At 38.9% G+C, this 16951-nt stretch overlaps 1 protein-coding gene across 6 annotated transcripts in view; it reads right to left on the bottom strand.

Moving 5' to 3' along the window:
• Positions 1 to 789: 789 nt before the first annotated feature.
• arhgap32a (Rho GTPase activating protein 32a) overlaps positions 790 to 16951 on the bottom strand; it is a 33260-nt gene continuing 17098 nt past the window's right edge. For all 6 annotated transcript variants that reach the window (XM_026924806.3, XM_026924807.3, XM_053239927.1 and 3 more), the window contains 14 exons: positions 15496 to 15618; positions 15332 to 15409; positions 14811 to 14892; positions 13307 to 13456; positions 13104 to 13206; positions 11996 to 12140; positions 11813 to 11895; positions 11542 to 11649; positions 10091 to 10236; positions 9773 to 9974; positions 8568 to 8716; positions 7785 to 7856; positions 7004 to 7684; positions 790 to 6850 (listed from right to left, as the gene is read on the bottom strand). In XM_026924806.3, coding sequence (XP_026780607.3) covers positions 4569 to 6850; positions 7004 to 7684; positions 7785 to 7856; positions 8568 to 8716; positions 9773 to 9974; positions 10091 to 10236; positions 11542 to 11649; positions 11813 to 11895; positions 11996 to 12140; positions 13104 to 13206; positions 13307 to 13456; positions 14811 to 14892; positions 15332 to 15409; positions 15496 to 15618 — 4404 coding nt within the window. In that variant the 3' untranslated portion in view covers positions 790 to 4568. The remainder of the gene's footprint in view (positions 6851 to 7003; positions 7685 to 7784; positions 7857 to 8567; positions 8717 to 9772; positions 9975 to 10090; positions 10237 to 11541; positions 11650 to 11812; positions 11896 to 11995; positions 12141 to 13103; positions 13207 to 13306; positions 13457 to 14810; positions 14893 to 15331; positions 15410 to 15495; positions 15619 to 16951) is intronic.

Genomic DNA, 16951 nt, shown 5'->3' with positions numbered 1-16951 from the left:
TCACATAAAAAATAACATAATTTAATGTATAATAATTCTTGCAGTATGCTGTATGCTTGCTGTATTCTGAGATCAGTTGATTGCTGGTCTGATAAATGGGACTGAATTAATGTTAGTGCCATCTTTCCTAGGTTACTTATACTAGCTTTAACTATTTGCTGGGATTGTTTCTGTTTCAGTCTGTATAATAGTTTGCTACTTTGCTGCCAGCAGATGAATTTAGATGGGCACACAAACACAGTGTGTGCTGTATTTATTCAGCAGAGCTATGATGTGTGACTTTCTGTGCTCCCAAATGCAGATGGTACAGTTTCAGAAAGATATCAGAGGACCTCAGCAGTGAAAATGAAAACCACAAACACAAGAAGCAAGCTGTCATTACTGCACAGAAATTTTTCAAGACGATTTCACTAAATTGCCTAATGGTAGATTACAGTTATAGATACAGACGATGATGTAAAACAAGGAACATCCATGTTTCTCATCCAGTCACAGAACATGCACAGTGTTGAGCCTGACACACTTCTACTGCTGTGGCTCTACTCTCGCACTCCAGACATGCTGGATTCAATCTGATGCGCTTCATCTGCTAGGAGCTTTCAAATTCAATTTCAAATTCAAATTTTATTGGTCACATACATAACCATATGCAGTACAATGTGCAGCGAAATGCTTTTTTTGACTGTCTATGACATAAAAATAGAATGTACCTAAACCAGAATTTACTTCTATACAGGTAGGAAAGGAATATTATAAAAAAAATAAAAAAATACATGCTGTAAGGGATACAAAGGTCAGTGGCAGAAACGGTACAACTGTATTTTGAATAAGGTGCATATATATGCAGTTGTTTGTGCAATATATGCTATGCAACATCAGGCTGAGGTAGCGGGTGATGTGCAAATAAGTCCAAGTAATAGTCCTATGTGTTGTCCTGGTTGAGGGTCCGAATGGCATGTGGGAAGAAGCTCCTGCTCACTCTCTCTGCGTTGGCCTTCAGGGAGCAGAAGTGCTCCCCTGACCGCAACAGAGAGAAGAGTCCATTGTTCAGATTGCTCAGCTTTTCGCACCACCCTCTGGAGATCCCGCCTATTCTGCTTGGTGCTGTACCCAAAACAGGCTGTCATGCACCTCTCGATGGTGTAGGGGTAAAAGTTCCTTAGCACCTTAGAGGGCAGTTTAAAGTCTCTTAAGCGTCTAAGCTGGTAAAGACGCTGGCAGGGTTTCTTCTTCACCAGGGAGTTAATGTGACAGGACCATGGACCAGGTCCTGCATGATATGAACACCAAGGTATCAGAAACTGTCCACTCTCTCCACTGGGGTCCCGTTGATCTTAAGGGGGTGGTAGCACCTCTCCTGCTTTGTGCTAAAGTCCACTATCAATTGTTGTTTGTTGTTCTCCTGGCACCAGTTCTCCAGGCTTTTAATCTCCTCTAGGTAGCACTTCTCGTCGTTATCAGATATCAGGCCCACTACAACAGTGTGGTCAGCAAACTTGACAATGGTGGTAGAGTTGTGCACTTCTGATAAACTTTCTGCTGCTGTGGATGGTCCCACTTCCATCCATCTTCCCATAAACAACTTACACTCATGTATCACCCTTTCTTCAGTGGACAATCTCACATGGATACTATAGACTTGTACTTAAGAGCTGCTGCTGTAATCATAAAGCCTGTGTTCATCCCAGGACTGGATTCACAATATGCACATACTGAACATCCTTTCAATACACACTTGTTTGACTTTATACTGTACTGTTGTACATATGTAATGATTTATAATCTCACTATCTTGTATCACCCCAAGAGGATGGATACTCTTTTGATGTGCATTCTGAGATACTTTTCTGCTCACCACAGTTATAAAGATTGATTACTTGAGTTACCGTAGCCTTCCTGTCAGCTTGAACCAGTCTGGCCATTGTCCTCTGCCCTCTCTCATTAAGAATGCATTTCTGCCTGCAGAACTGCCACCCACTAGATGGTTTTTTTTTGTTTTTTTTTGTATTTTTCACTATTCTGTGTAAACTCTAGAGACTGTTGTGTGTGAAAATCCCAGGAGAGCAGCAACTTCTGACATTCTCAACCCAGCCCCTCTGGCGTCAACAAACATGTCACGGTCAAAGTCACTGAGAACACATTTTTTGCCCATTCTGATGTTTGATGTGAACTTTACCTGAAGCTCTTGACCTGTATCTGCATGGTGTTATGCATTGAGCAATTTACCCAGATAAACCCATAATTTCTTTTTTGTCTGTCAAAGCATGGTTTTCAGTTACTGAGGGTAGGCTATTGTTGCTGTCTGAGAGTGTTTCAACAGTGTTAAATGTCTAATAAAGCAATAAAGAATTATCTAATAACTTATATCCTGCTATGAAAATGTAAACATCAGCACAGGCCTAGACTATAACACTGTATTAACTAATTTAGATAAAAATAAAATCAATAAAACAATTATCATTACAAGTCATGTGCAGTTTTGTAAGACAGACATAATATTGATAAACAAGGATACAGTTCTTATCATTTTGAATATTTAATGAAAGTAACAGTACAACATAAAAAACGAGTAGACAACATAAAAATCCTTAGAATAACGAAGATTACACATATTTTCAACCACTCTGTTTTCAATTAAATAAATATATGAATTTACATTATATTCCCATTTGTAACCATTTAATGGTCAATTCAGCTTCATGACCCTGATTTTTAGTTCCAGGATCACTCTTATTCTCAATCCTCAACTCTACATTGCATACCGAAGTTGTATAATTATATTATCTTCATTGAATTCATTATCTTAAAGTATCTGGTTGTTTCACAGACTGGGTCTAATCGTAAAGTGCTTGCCTATCCTCCTACTACATACAAGCAATAAACAGCAGGAAAATATATTCAACACCACAAGACTTATATACATTACAGCTGAAACAGCAACTTCTGCTTCATTTAGGACATACCTCTTTTTGTGTTAAAGCTAAATTGGATTACATTTGACTTCATTTGACAACTTTGATGCAAAACTAATGAAAGAAGAATGACTCAAGCAATGGAGCTAGCTCAATTTTGGTCAGGATTGGGTATGCATTTTTGATCCTTTGACCTCTGTTCTTAAAGAAAAGTACAAATAATCAAACTGGTTCTCAAAGAACAAATTAAAACGCCTGTAACTAGAATGTGTGAGTGAAGCTTTCCAAGCGTAATGAATATGGTATGCAGTTCATACACAGGCCCTGATTTACTTAAAATTTGTGTGTGAAAACATGCAAATTTTTTACAACAACAAAAGTGATTGAAATTTCTGAGTCGATGGTAGACTGTGTCTTTCACATGAGCAAAATTTTGTGTGTTTGCCTGAATGGATTTCCAATTTGGGAGATCGTACCTTAAGGTGGAAAATACATGGCAGTGTCAAAGCATTTCAATTATTTTGCACACGCAGTGTGATTTACCTAAAAGTCACTTCAGGGACAGTGCGTGCAAATTTATATAACTGAAAGGTATGTATTAAATTTCCAGAAGCTGAAATGACCATTTTACAATATCTTAATAATGAGAAAGTTTTGCACAATTGTGCCTTAGGAAAATAATCAGAAAGTTTTTCAAAATTTCAATATTACCACAGTAAAGTGGGATTAATCTGAGATATTCACTGCATGTTCTGATGCCAAAGGTATTTAAATAGTTTTTGAAAAGTTATTAACGTTTACACTCTTTGATTCATTTATTCACATTGCATTTTGAAGACTATTTCAACCCGTCTTACTAGTCTTTGTTATACTTTCAAATTCAATTTATTATTTCAGAAATCTATGAGATTTGAACTCACCATAACTCGCTCACTGACCTCACATGTGACGTAATTTACACAATTTGTTTTTTGTTTTTTTTGTGAATCACCTTCAACACACTCACTATCCATGCAATTTTTCCCACTGCACACACAAATTATTTTGAATCTTAGTAAATCAGGGCCTTACAGTGTCTACAACAATAAATTGTTATTCACTTTAAATCAGCATAGATTTTGGAGTCACTATATAAAAAGACACAAAAAAGACACATTAAAAAAATACACAGTAAGAATTTGTGAAACTGTTCCTTGGATGACATTTGGTGTTGTTTTATAACATTGAAGCAGCTTGAAGAAATACAAAGGCTATCCAAATACCAGTTTTATCAGTTAATTAATACCTTGTAAGACCAAGTATACATTTAAATGTTATGTTGAAATTTATTTCAGTAGATTTATTTCATAGCTATGAAACTAGTAACAGCTGAAGAATGACTTATAATGACTTATTGAACAAAATGACTTATTTTAGCTATTACAAATAATTTACAGACATGTTCTTCATAATCAGTAAAAATGCTAAGTGACTCGACATTAATGTGATGTCGCCAAGCTCTATGACTGATGGTGTAATTTGATGTGTATTATTATGGGATAATGTACAAGTAAAATTTCACACCATATTAAAATACATGTAATGCTTCTCTTTCTTTTATATAATAAACTGTGTACAATACCACTATTTTTTCCCATACACATCCATAAATAGCTATCATTCAGCATATATTTCTGTCTCAGGCCTAATCTCAGAGTGAAGAAAGCGTCCTCTACCCATAGCTGTAGAGTACAGTCTGTTACTATGAGGGGGCATGCAGCCATAGTTTGGGAAAATGCCGTGTACCTTGGGCTGCAAAGACACATAACCATCCATGTAATCAGTACGAGATGGTGCAAACATGCTACGAGTCCTTGGCCTGCTCTGGACAGCATATGAAAATCTATGATCATGCTCCAGAGTCGTTTTGGCATGTCTGGGTTGTTGATGACTTTTCATGCTTTGTGACCTCGCTGATCTTTGCAAATCACGTCCCTTAACCCAAGCATATTGAAAGTCCTCTTTAGGATGGCTGCCGTGGATCCTAATCAGTTTATCTTGGCTGTGAAGTCGGGCACTGTTGTGCTCAGAAGTATCGGTGTGTTTAAAATCAGGGCAGCTGTATTCTTTATGCAGAGTTAGCTTACGTGGTTGTGGCAAGGCCTCTAGCGTGTGCTGTGTGTAGTTCTGCATAGACCGACTCTGCTTTAGCATCAGGGCAGGTTTGGTACTGTGCCCACTCCTCTGTTTCTCTGCCTGGGTGGGAAGGGGTACATTAGTTTCAGAGAGTGGGTGTTCAGGGGAGTAATGGGACACCATGGTAACCCTGTATTTCCCATCAGCCCCTTCAGTAGAAATAAGCAGATCTTTGGCCGAATCAGATTTACTCCTGGTGTGCATTGTTTCTTGGCCCCTCTGGCTCTCTTTCTGAAGATGGGGCTGGGGGACAACATCTTGCAGTCTCTTCTTCTCTATATTTCCTTGTCTGACAGATGGACTGAAACGTCGATCTGATAATCCGGCATCAGAACCCTCATACAGACCAACATTTCTTGTTCTTGGAAAATGGCCAGTGCCTTGCTTTATAAAACTAGCTTCTCTGCTAAAGGGTATGTTGATGAGGGGGCTGTGATAGTTCTCAGCTTTGCTCATCACTCTACCAGGATAGGTAGGCCGCCTGAAGAGGGTGTAAGAGTGGCTGTATCCATGACTGCTTACTCGATACTGATCCAGATTGTTATACGGCGCTCCTGAATAGGGCTTGTACCTATATTGAACTTTACCATCCTCAAAATAAGGCCTCACTTGGTGGATATCCGAGAGAACCTGTCTGCGGTAAGTACTGTTCTGGTAAGATGGATGCGGGAAGAAAAACGTGTCCTCTGGTGGTGCATGCATGGAGCGCACTCTACGAATAGTGGGATATACAGACGCACCATCCATTGGTGGGTATCTTGGGCCGCCATGTCTATAACGGAAGCTTGTAGAGTGTTCATTCCTATGTGGACTCTTGTATTTAATGGATTGATGGAGGGACCTTGGTGCCAGGGTGTTGTAGTGGTCCTTGGAGAAGATCTTAGCTTGGTACTGCATATAATCAGGCTGAAAAGAACTGGTCTGTGCAAAAGGACCAGACCAGGACATTTGACCTAATGGCCTCAACATCTCCTCTTTGGGGCTGCACTGGTAATTGGAAGTCAGTGGAGAAACTGGAGATTGTGGAAGAACATCATGCACTGAAGCTGGCATAGAAGCTTCAGCTAATATCACACGGAAGTTGGAAGCATTGGCAGCTTGCTTTTTGAGAAGAGAAGCCCTGGCTGACTGGCTGTTAGTGGTGTGGAGTGATGTCTCTGTCTGTGAGGGAGAGGGCATCAGGTTCTTGTATGAGTCCATCTCAGAGCTTTGGTCTGGGCTACCACCATCTGTACCAACTCCAACATGGCGGACATTTTCTCTCATGGGCACATGGCTTTCAGCATCCTGCTTAGCATCTAAACTACTAACAGCAGGTAAGTCCTGGCGGGGCAAATTTGTTTCATGACTTTCAGCAGAAACATCACCTCCATCAGAGTAGCTAAGTCCGCTCTCACTGCCATGACATGCGCAGGTGCTCTGCAGGCTGCCGGCATCGGTGTAACTTCCTGTAGAGATGACGCTTGAAGGTTTTCCAAAAGTTTTGCAGGTGCTACAGCAATGTCCTCTACTGGCGGATGATGTCTGGGCTTGTAGAGAAGGTTTTGGAGGCCACTGCAGTATGGAGAGTGGGTCCTGGAGGTGACTCGGAGAAACAGGAGTCGGTGGTTCTGAACTCCCTCGTTTCCTCAACCAGGTGGCCTGTTGCGCAGATTCAGCCAAGGCCAGAGCCAGCATACGGGCAGCACTCTTTACAGCAGGCTGGGAGGTTATGAGAGACACTGATCTTACCAGCCCTGGAGTGCAGTCAAAGGTCACAGCACCTAAGAACAGGGAAAAACAAAGCATGGTGCAATAATACACTTTATAGAGACAGCAAATTGTAGATAACAAATAAACAACAAAGATAGAGAAAAGGAAAATGTGAGGATGATCACTCTTTGTAAATGTTAAATGGCAAAAGCCCTTGGACTAACCTGATTCTGTTTGTTTCACTGGTCTTGTTTCCTCACTGTGAGTTTCATCAAGGCTTTCAGCCTCTGTCTGGAGTGAAGAGGAAGGCTTGTTTTGACAATCCTGTCCCCATGTTGACTCACTGGGCTTGACCAAGGGTGACAACACTTCAGTGGGAGGCACAGACAGAGTTCTCATCTCTAAAGCAACCTCGGGTTTTTGGGTGAGACCCACAGGAGCAGTCAAAGAGGACTTCAGCTCTTCTTTAGCTATAATAGTTGTTGGAAATTTCGCTGACATTGAGTGCTTATAATTTGTGTCCTCTGAAACTGTTGGGATCACATCAGATGGTCTTGTAGGGGTAACTTTTTTCAAGGTTTCTGATTCACTGGAACTGCCTCCAGTCTTCCGTCTGCTGCCTCTTTTTCTTTCTTCAAACACAGAAGCTTCAATTGGTGTTGTACTGCACTGAAACGAAATTGGGTCAAAGTCTAGAGAAGCCTTGCCAATATCTGCATCAGCGGAGTGTGGGGTCGATATGAGAGCAGGCACACAAGTGGTGGACAAAGCTGTGTCTTTGCTGTCTTTATGGCTTAACTGAGAATCCCTGTGGACTCGGCTGTTTAGCAGCTCTTCGTTGAAGGAAGTGGACAAGGCAACACTAGTAGAGCGGGGCCTGCGTGCCTGATACATTGCTGATCCATCTAAAGTAGGCAACATGTTCATTTACTTGATATAGAACAGACATTAAATGTCAGCTACATTGCAGATAGAAAAATTTAACTAAACAAAATAACACATTACCCTCAAGATTATTTGACGACAGAGATTCTTCACTTTTAGATGATCGTAGTGTTCCAGTATCTCCTCTACCACCTGGAAAAACAAATCAAGGCTCTGTCATTCCAAATCCACTCAGTGCATTACACTTACTATGAACCTAAAGCATGATTAGATAAACATTTTTAGACCAAGAGTCACATAAAATTCCTAAATAGTATATCGACCCATTTCGTGCTATTGTTGTAGATAGACTAGGCCCTGTGTAAGTTTCAATTTCAGTATGGGTTTATTAGATCAATGTTAACAATTACACTAAAGAGAGCTATTCCCACCCAAAAGGGTTCTTAATTAAAGTCAGCTGTGAAGCTGAGAACATATCAGTTACTTTTAGCTCAGACAATTTGGTTATCTCATGGGCCTTCACCAATTTCCTCAATACGACAGATAACTGTTCTGCATGATAATTTACTTTACTCAAATTATATCTGGCTTTCTTATTAAGAATTATGCATTATGCACACCTCACATAGCAGTAGGCTCCCATGGAGAGTGTTTGGTAGAGAAATGGCAACTGAGACTATATTCTCTGAACACCTTCCTTACAGTTAAAGCATGGAGTCTGTTCTTACCTCTGTAAAAGAAGTATTTTGCATTCCACTTTTTGTTAAACCATCTGTACTCACTGTTAAATTTAGATAGGATCTAATCACAGTGTCAGTGAATTTTTTTTTTAGTTTGCCTATCTCTAAACTAAAGTATTGAGATCGGTATCGAACAGTGAACTGTGTATAGGAAAAGCCCTACCTGGGAGTGCCTGTGAGGTCTTCATGTTATTGGGCTCACTGGGATGACGGAGCAGCTTGCGCTTGGCGGTGGTAGAGGATTTTGCCATACTGAAGAATGAACGCCAGCTTGCCACAGGAGATTTCTTTACCTTTGTCTGGGCCTTCTTTCTATGAGAACATAGAATATTATTTATAGTATAACAACTGCATACAAATTTAAATAATATGGTATTACAAATTTACAGAACATATGTGGAGACTCAAAACAAGGAAGTATGAGGAAACCTTGTTTTTAATAAAGGTTTTTAAAGGTTTTAATAAAAGCTGGTTTTATGCGTAAACATACACTATATAGCCAAAAGTGTGTGGACACCTGACCATCACACCCATATGTGCTTTTTGAACATCCCATTCCAAATTTAGTCCCCCTTTGCTGTTTTAATAACTTCCACTCTTCTGGGAAGGCGTTCCACTAGACTGCGGCTGTGGCTATGTGCTCATTCAGCCACAGGAACATTAGTGAGGTCAGGCGCTGATGTTGAGTGAGGAGGCCTGGGGTGCAGTCAGTGTTCCAATTCATCCCAAATGTGTTCAGTGGGGTTGAGGTCAGGGCTCTGTGCAGGCCACTCGAGTTCTTCCACACCAGTCTTGTCAAACTGTGTCTTTATGGACTTCACTTAGCGCGCAGAAGCATTGTCATGCTGGAACGTGTTTGGACTAGGCTCCTTAGGTTCAGTGAAGGGAAACTGCAACGCTACAGCATACAATATCATCCTATACAAATGTGTGCTTCCAAATTTGTGTTAACGATTTGGAGAAGACCCACATATGGGTGTCAGGTGTCCAGAAACTTTTGGCCATGTAGTGTAATTATAATAAGTATTATAAAACACACACAACATAACTACATAGGTGAGAAACAAGAAACACAAACTGAGAAACAAGAACATGCAATGTCCAAAAACATAAACTTGAAATATGTGTATACACAGCATGATACAATCTAAAGAAAACCAATGAACTCCCAGGGAAGGAGAAATAGAAACCAAAACAATAATAATAACGTGTGGAAATCTGAGAACAAGCTTAAGAATTAACTTAAGAAATTAAGATCATTCATAACATGATAAATATCACTCCTGAATGGATTCATTGTTATTTGTTAAATAACAGTGAATGAAATATACATTTCTGCAGTAATACAGTACACTGAAATGGACGCACCTTTCCATGGGAAACTCAATGATGGTGTGGAATTTTCCCTGCAGGGCAGCAGGACCCTCTCCCACCTCGATGTACTTGCTTTCAGGGGAGACAGGAGAGGCGAGCTGGGCCTGAGTGCGGGCTTGTGCCTCTTCTAGAGACAGCAACTTAGTGGATGGTGAGCACACGAGCAGAGACTTGGGCCGGGACACAGTGGTGTTGCCTACGAGTGCACATTGCAGAAAAACCTTGATTAGCAACGTATCACTAAACAATTGATACTGGAAACTGAGCATTCAGTGGTGTAGTGAGAGTCAATTTTTGTTTCCCTTTCATTACCTGTGCTTTCACGGATCAGAGTGCTGAGTTTGGGGCTGAAGAGGACATCGACGTGATTGAGGATGAACTCCACTACCACTGACTGAATGCGCACCTCCATGAAGGCAGATGTGCCACTGAAGCAGGCTGACTCTATTTGTTTTGACCTATAATGACCAGGAACAGGTAAATCATTTAAGAAAAGGTTAGTCATGTGTACGAGGATTCAGTTCAACAACACATATGCATTTTGGTATGCATTAAAAACCCCAATTTCAGACATACCACCATTCCCAAAGTATTCACTAACAGAGAAAAAGGCAAAGGTATATGGTGCTACAGTACAATTTCACTGGCACAATGTTTGTGTAGTTCATTGCACTAGTTGTTGCAGAAGGTTTTTTCAGGGATTTAAATTTTGATACATATTAGTGACATTTTATATTAAGGTTTCCTTAATCGACATGATTTACAGTATTACTAAATTTAAACAAACCATGAACTTCAGCAATAATAAACCTTATACCACAGTGCTGATGAATTCTCAATTCTAATTGGTCAGAAGGTATTGATTAATTTTCTATAACAGCAGCTCTGTCAGTTGTATCAGCTGCAAAGCAAGTAACAGGTTTATATTAATGTGCTCGTGGAAACTTCACCCAAACGTATTAAAAACCATATGTAATTGCTGATAGGACGCTTTCTATAAGCAGACATTTATTTAGCATTTTTGGAAGGAGGTTTGACAAGTCTTTGCGGTTTCTCAGTAACGTGACAGGCTGCATTTTTTTGCCATATTAACGTCACAAGAAAGAAAAAAAGAGAGGCTGGTGAGGGGATGACTGTGTATAGCTGCTGTTTTGCTCCACAACATTAAATTTAACTATAATCAATGTCAGGGTGGTAAGAGTAACTGTATATATATATATATATACCACCCCGTTGTTTTTTTTTTTTTTTTTGTAAACAGCACCGTTCAATGTGTTTATTTCTTATACAACTAATTTTTACGAAATAATTAATGCTTATGTCAATCACTTTTTTAAAAATATAATGAACAAAGTGAGCAAAGTGATAGCCCATGTTGACCAAAATAAACTAACATGTGAATCTGTTTGTGGTGTTTAATGTGCATAATTCATAAGTAAGGCTGTACTGCAGGTTCCAATATTTATAGAACTGAGTACAGTTCATTATCAACTTTTAGTAACATACTGTAAATTAATTTATGCTAATTTATGTTTGCTTGTTTTTATTCACAGATGGAACATGTGAAAAAAGCAACATCATTAACAAATGTGTTTTTCCTTAGTTATTTGGTTACCATGCTTATTATTTATCACATTGCTAAAGTCCATAGTTTGTTAATGTTAACTAGTACAGTAAATAATCTTAAGAGAATCTTAATATAAAGCTTTACCCAAAGATCCAAAAGCAAATCTATTTATACACACAGCCTAAAAGCAAACCACCTGAGGAGATTGGGAGCCCAGACAATTGCCAAGTTCTTGCAGTGCATGTTGGTGACATAACTGAAGGTCGCCATACGAGCCAAGTGCCTCATAAGGAACTCGAGAGTTCTAAAAAAAACAAACAAAGAAGAGACTCTTTTAAAATCAGATCATCTAGAGGTTTATTTGATGAGATCTATTTTGTACATGTACATAACCTAAAGCTGTGCTTATACAGAGTAGACTGCAGTACTTCTTCTTGTCACCAGAGTGTGCTGTGCACCAAACAAACCTGTAGTGTGGAGGAGGCAACTGCTGAATGACGTCATGGATTTTGACCAGCCTTTCATCGTCTGTAGCTCCTGATACCGCTTCCTATGAAAATACACACACACATGCACAAAAATAAAAAAACATTCAAAACGCACTATGGATAGATGGCTATGATCTAAACTGTGCACGTCTTTACGCTTACTGAGAATTTGTCATAGAGCTGGTAGGTGAGCAGGGGGTTCGGAAGCTCACGGAAATAGAGCTTGCACAGGGACCCTACAGAATGGATGTCCTGGATATACGTGTCCTTAGTGAGGTCTGGAATGTGTTCTGAGTCAAACTCATGCCTAAGGAAACAGCAGAGGATGCAGCTTTGATTAATTTATACTCATTTAATCTATATTCTAACATATTGGCATATAGACTGACTGACATCAAGGTTCTCAGTGCTGGTTAGACAAAATCACTACTGTTTTTTTTTGTGCAGCTACTTTCACAGATGCAACTCATCAGTTAATTAAAAAGCCTTATACCACAGCATGGTTGAAAGCTCGAATCTGTATGGTCAGAAGGTGTGCAATATTTCTGTATAATAGCACATGCAGTTCTGGCTGTAACATAAACGATAGGTTAATATTAATGTGCTCGTTCTAATACATTACTGTTTCTGTAGTAACAGCTCATAGTACACAGGGACTTGCACGGCAGACGCTCCAAATAATGTAGACTAATAAACAGATTTTAAAACATGTTTAACAAAGTAATTCTTAAAATTGATGATGTGGTGAAGTTTTTTGTTAGGAGATGTTTATTTAACATTTAAAAGATTTGGAAGGGGTCTCAGTTGTAACGCTCTCAGTCTCAGTTACGCTTTCCATTTTCTCTGTAAAATGACAGACTATGCTTTGTGTGTGCATGTGTGTGTGTTTGTGCGCTTGTACGTGAGTCAGGCAGGTGAGGGAATGATTGTTTATCACAGCTATAACGCAGAGGAGAACAGGAACTAATCTGTATCGCAGATGTTCCACACCATTCAATTTAACTATAAACTTTTAAAATGATTAATAAATTAAACATTGTAATCATTGGCAAATCGTTGTGGTATAAGCGGAAATAAGACACTCCAGATTGCGTTGTTATATGAAATTAATGCCCCTGCGGTGCACATTATTTTTGTATAACAGCACAGTCTTGAAAATGTTATTGCTTAAGTAGGTGTGAGGGCTCAGCTCATTTGGAAGGGAAAAAAAAACAAAGCAGGTCATCGATTTAGGTGTCCATGACTGACACATTGAAAAGCACTTACTTACCGCAGTTTCTGAATGTTCGAGGAAATCCCAGACAAGCGGTAAATGCCGTCTACAACCCCATGCTTTTCAATAAACTCAGTGCAGCTCTTGATGACTTGAGGGACTACAGCAGAGAAATACAGAAAGGAAATTTAAAAGCACATCATTAATAGCAGTCTAGTATCTAGTATCAGAATTCTAGTATTTTTCCTCTTTCTACTCACCATCATGACCTGAATTGAGGAGGTGCTCTCCCAGGTCACATCCAAACACCCTCTCCTTCAGGATGCCTCTTTGCTTCAGCTTCTGTTTAGTAGGCCTTGACTTCATGAAAGTACGCAGGAATGTGATCAGCTTCCCATGCTTATTAGACACTAAAAGACATTACGACACATAAGCAGGGCTATCTGAAGCCATATGATGTCGACATTTAAAAGCTTCATAATAATAATAATAATAATAATAATAATAATAATAAAAGCTGCTATATGTAGCTTTTTAGTAGCAAATAAAATTATAGTGAAAAAAGTAACTGTGGAAAAACCCAAATTTTTTTCATTCATAGTCAAAGCTGTTGAGTCTGATTTGGTGTGGATTTTGATACGTGTTATACATCATCATGAAGGAAGGAAATTACTTATTTAATTAACTTGCTTATCCAGTTAAATTAACTAACAAATATTTAACTAACTCAACTAATTAACTAATTCAATCAACTTACTTGCTTACATACTTAAGTAACTTACTATAATGTACTTAGCTAACTTACATATTTGACAGACTTACTCAACAAACATACTTTCTTACTGAACTAAATTATTTTAACTTACATATTTAACTTACTTCAACCAACTTACTTTCTTACTTGCTTACTTACTCAACTAATTCAATTAACTTACCCGATTATTAACTGACTGATTTTCTTAATTAACTTATTTACTTTACTTAACTAATTTAGTTAACTAACTAACTAAAACTGACTACACCCTCCAGCCAGCTGTCACTAGAATTTAAAGGGATGCCTGGTCCCCTTAACCATGTGTATTTTGCTCCTCAGTCTTAGCTGGCCAGTTTGCTAATGGTGATTGGTTGGTGATCCTCAGTCTCCCGAGTCTGGATGTGTCTGCCTGTTGTCAGGGTTGGCTTGTTCACATTCAGTGTTTTTAATCTTTCCTTTTTTAATTATAGCTGACTAGAGTGTGCACCCAACCATCTATGGGTTTGTCCTAACAAGCTTACTTAGTTTTTCATGGTCAAATGAACTGGTGAATGATCTGTAAAGCAGCAAGGTGGCATAGTGGGTAGTGTTGCTGCCTCACGTCTCCAGGTTCCACGGCTTGACCTTGAGCTCAGGTTACTGTTCACATGTTTGCTCTGTGTGCATGTGGGTTTCCTCCAAGTTCTCTGCTTTCCTCCCAAAAACATACCAGTAGGTAGGTTTTGGTGTGTTTTGTGGACTGGCTACTCTAAATTGTCCCTAGTTAAGGAAGTATGTGTGCATGGTGCCTTACAAATGATTGTGTCCCAACTGCAGTGTATCCCTGTCTCATGCTGTGTGTCTAGGATAGGCTCTGGATAAACTGTGACCCTGACCAGGATAAAGTGCTTACTGAAAATGAATGAATGAATGTTCTATCTAAACATCAAAGTTTAGCTTTCCTTTACAAATCAGTAAGAAGGACTGGCTCTTTATTTCTTTAGTTTAACTCCAAATTTACACAAAAATACCTGGTTTTGGCAGTGAACCGGTCACGCTTGGAGGAACTTTCTCACTGATTAGTTCCACACACTCACAAGGGAAAAAGCCCACCTGCAAAGACAGTAACCGAGCACTGCAACAATGATATCTTTTGTCAATTGAAAACCTTGAATATAGTCACGTTTATCTAATATTTCTTATTAGACAGTTACACTAAAACAAATGTATGGTTTCTTTCTTTGCTTATATCAAGCATTTATTTCTAGAATGTAACAAAATTACCATAAAAATGTCTAGAAATAGGCGTTATAATCGGGTACATGTTTTATTGTAATATCCTAATGAGAAATATTAGATAAATTTGACAATATTCAAAATATTTTAAGATATTGTATTTTCAAGTGAAGGAAGACGACAAGATAATACATACATTGAGAGACACACATCCAGATTTCCAGAATCGCAAGCCCACCTTATTACAATGTGAGCATAAACACTAAACACATAAAAACTAAACACTATTATCGTTCTGCTACACAATATACCCCACCTTAAAGCCATGTTTTCCTCTCCACCATCCAGTGTCTTCCTTCGGAGGCATGTCAATGACTGAAACTATGTCTCCAACCTAAATCCAGAAAAGAGACACAATGTGCTAAGTGACAAAAAGTTGAAAGGCAGTAGAAAACGTAAACATTTTTTTAAAAGAGTCACCTCGAAAGAGAGCTCATCGGCAGCCTGGGCAATATAGCGCTTTATAACGTGAGCAGCAGCGACAGCTGGAACATTAATGGAGGACTCATCATGGACCAGCAGGCGGTTTCCTTTATTATCAATCTGAGCGAGACAAAAGGGGGAGAGATACAGACAGATGGATAAGAACAATATGCATTAAATCAACGAATTTTGTTGAGCAGGAACAGATAGAGACACTTCTGCCATCTAATTCAATTGGGATATATGTAAGGCGGTCTAACCTATTGTTGTTGCAGCTGAATTCTGGCAAATGATGAATGAATGTTCAGTGCGAGTGCTAATCTACATACCCTGAGACCCCGTGGCCTCCAGTTAATGTGATGTCTAGTGACTTTTGCGTTAAATTTAGTGTTCATTGTTAGCAGAGGAATGTGCTGTGTATTTGTCTGTACTGGTACATGTTCTACAGGCGTGTTGGTTTTACGTCTGTTTTATGTTCCTTTGTTTGTTTTGTGTTCACCATTCTGCTGAATCTCTGGTGGGTTTTGTCAACTCTGCCTCTTTTCCCTCATCAAGCCAGTTCTGTGGCTAACGACCAAGCCTCTGTTTGTGCTATAAGTGTGAGTTGGCCAGTAAAAGAGCAAGTGAACTGTTTTTACAGTACTTCCTGGTGAAGCTTCTTCCTCAGAGGCACTACAATACATTAAATACAAATGTATTTCCCCAAAATAATTTAGAAATTGCTTTACTACCTTTCTAAATTGGCCTAGAACTAGCAAAACAAAGATTAGCAAAGATCACATTAGGTAGATAAGAAGCCAGTTTAACAAATGCAGGCGTTAAGATGGCTATAGGCTACTGTATGTCTACATCGAGCTGGATATAGTTTTTATGGTCATATTTATTGCTTTTAGATTTTATTTAATACATATTTAATACATAATACAAATTAGTTTGAACTTTACTTGTGATTGAGATACCTACAAAAGGGAAAAACCTGTAGTTTTCAGAACTTTATATAGCAGAAAATGTCATGATTTCACCATGTGAGGAATTTTTCCAGGCTGCCACACGTATTTAATAAGTACGTAGGTATTAACATCCCCTTGTAAATTGTAATCCTGTATTCAAAAGAAGTTCACAGTAGTTCAAATGAACAAATGCCAGGTATTTCTAGCTTTAACCATTAAAGGCTGCTCAACAAAGGAGCACTTGAACAAGTTTCCATTGCGTGCTGTCAGTATGGTGACTAATCTTACTGAAGGACTTTGGAGGGTTCTCACAAATTTACAATATACACCATTTTCTGTCAAGTTCATGCAACTCTATAGAAACAATCATAACACTTTCATACCAAAATATTCCACGTACTTTTGTCAAATCACTCAATAAGTCATCCTGAAGACAACATAGTTCTGCCAAACACTGCTGTCTGAATAGAGTCAAACTACACAATAGTCTGGCAGACGTATTA

This window comes from Pangasianodon hypophthalmus, chromosome 14 (genome assembly GCF_027358585.1).
Source record: "Pangasianodon hypophthalmus isolate fPanHyp1 chromosome 14, fPanHyp1.pri, whole genome shotgun sequence".
NCBI classification, from domain to species: domain Eukaryota; kingdom Metazoa; phylum Chordata; class Actinopteri; order Siluriformes; family Pangasiidae; genus Pangasianodon; species Pangasianodon hypophthalmus.
Note: the sequence above shows the minus strand (reverse complement) of the source record. Positions and strands in the feature narration are given on the sequence as shown.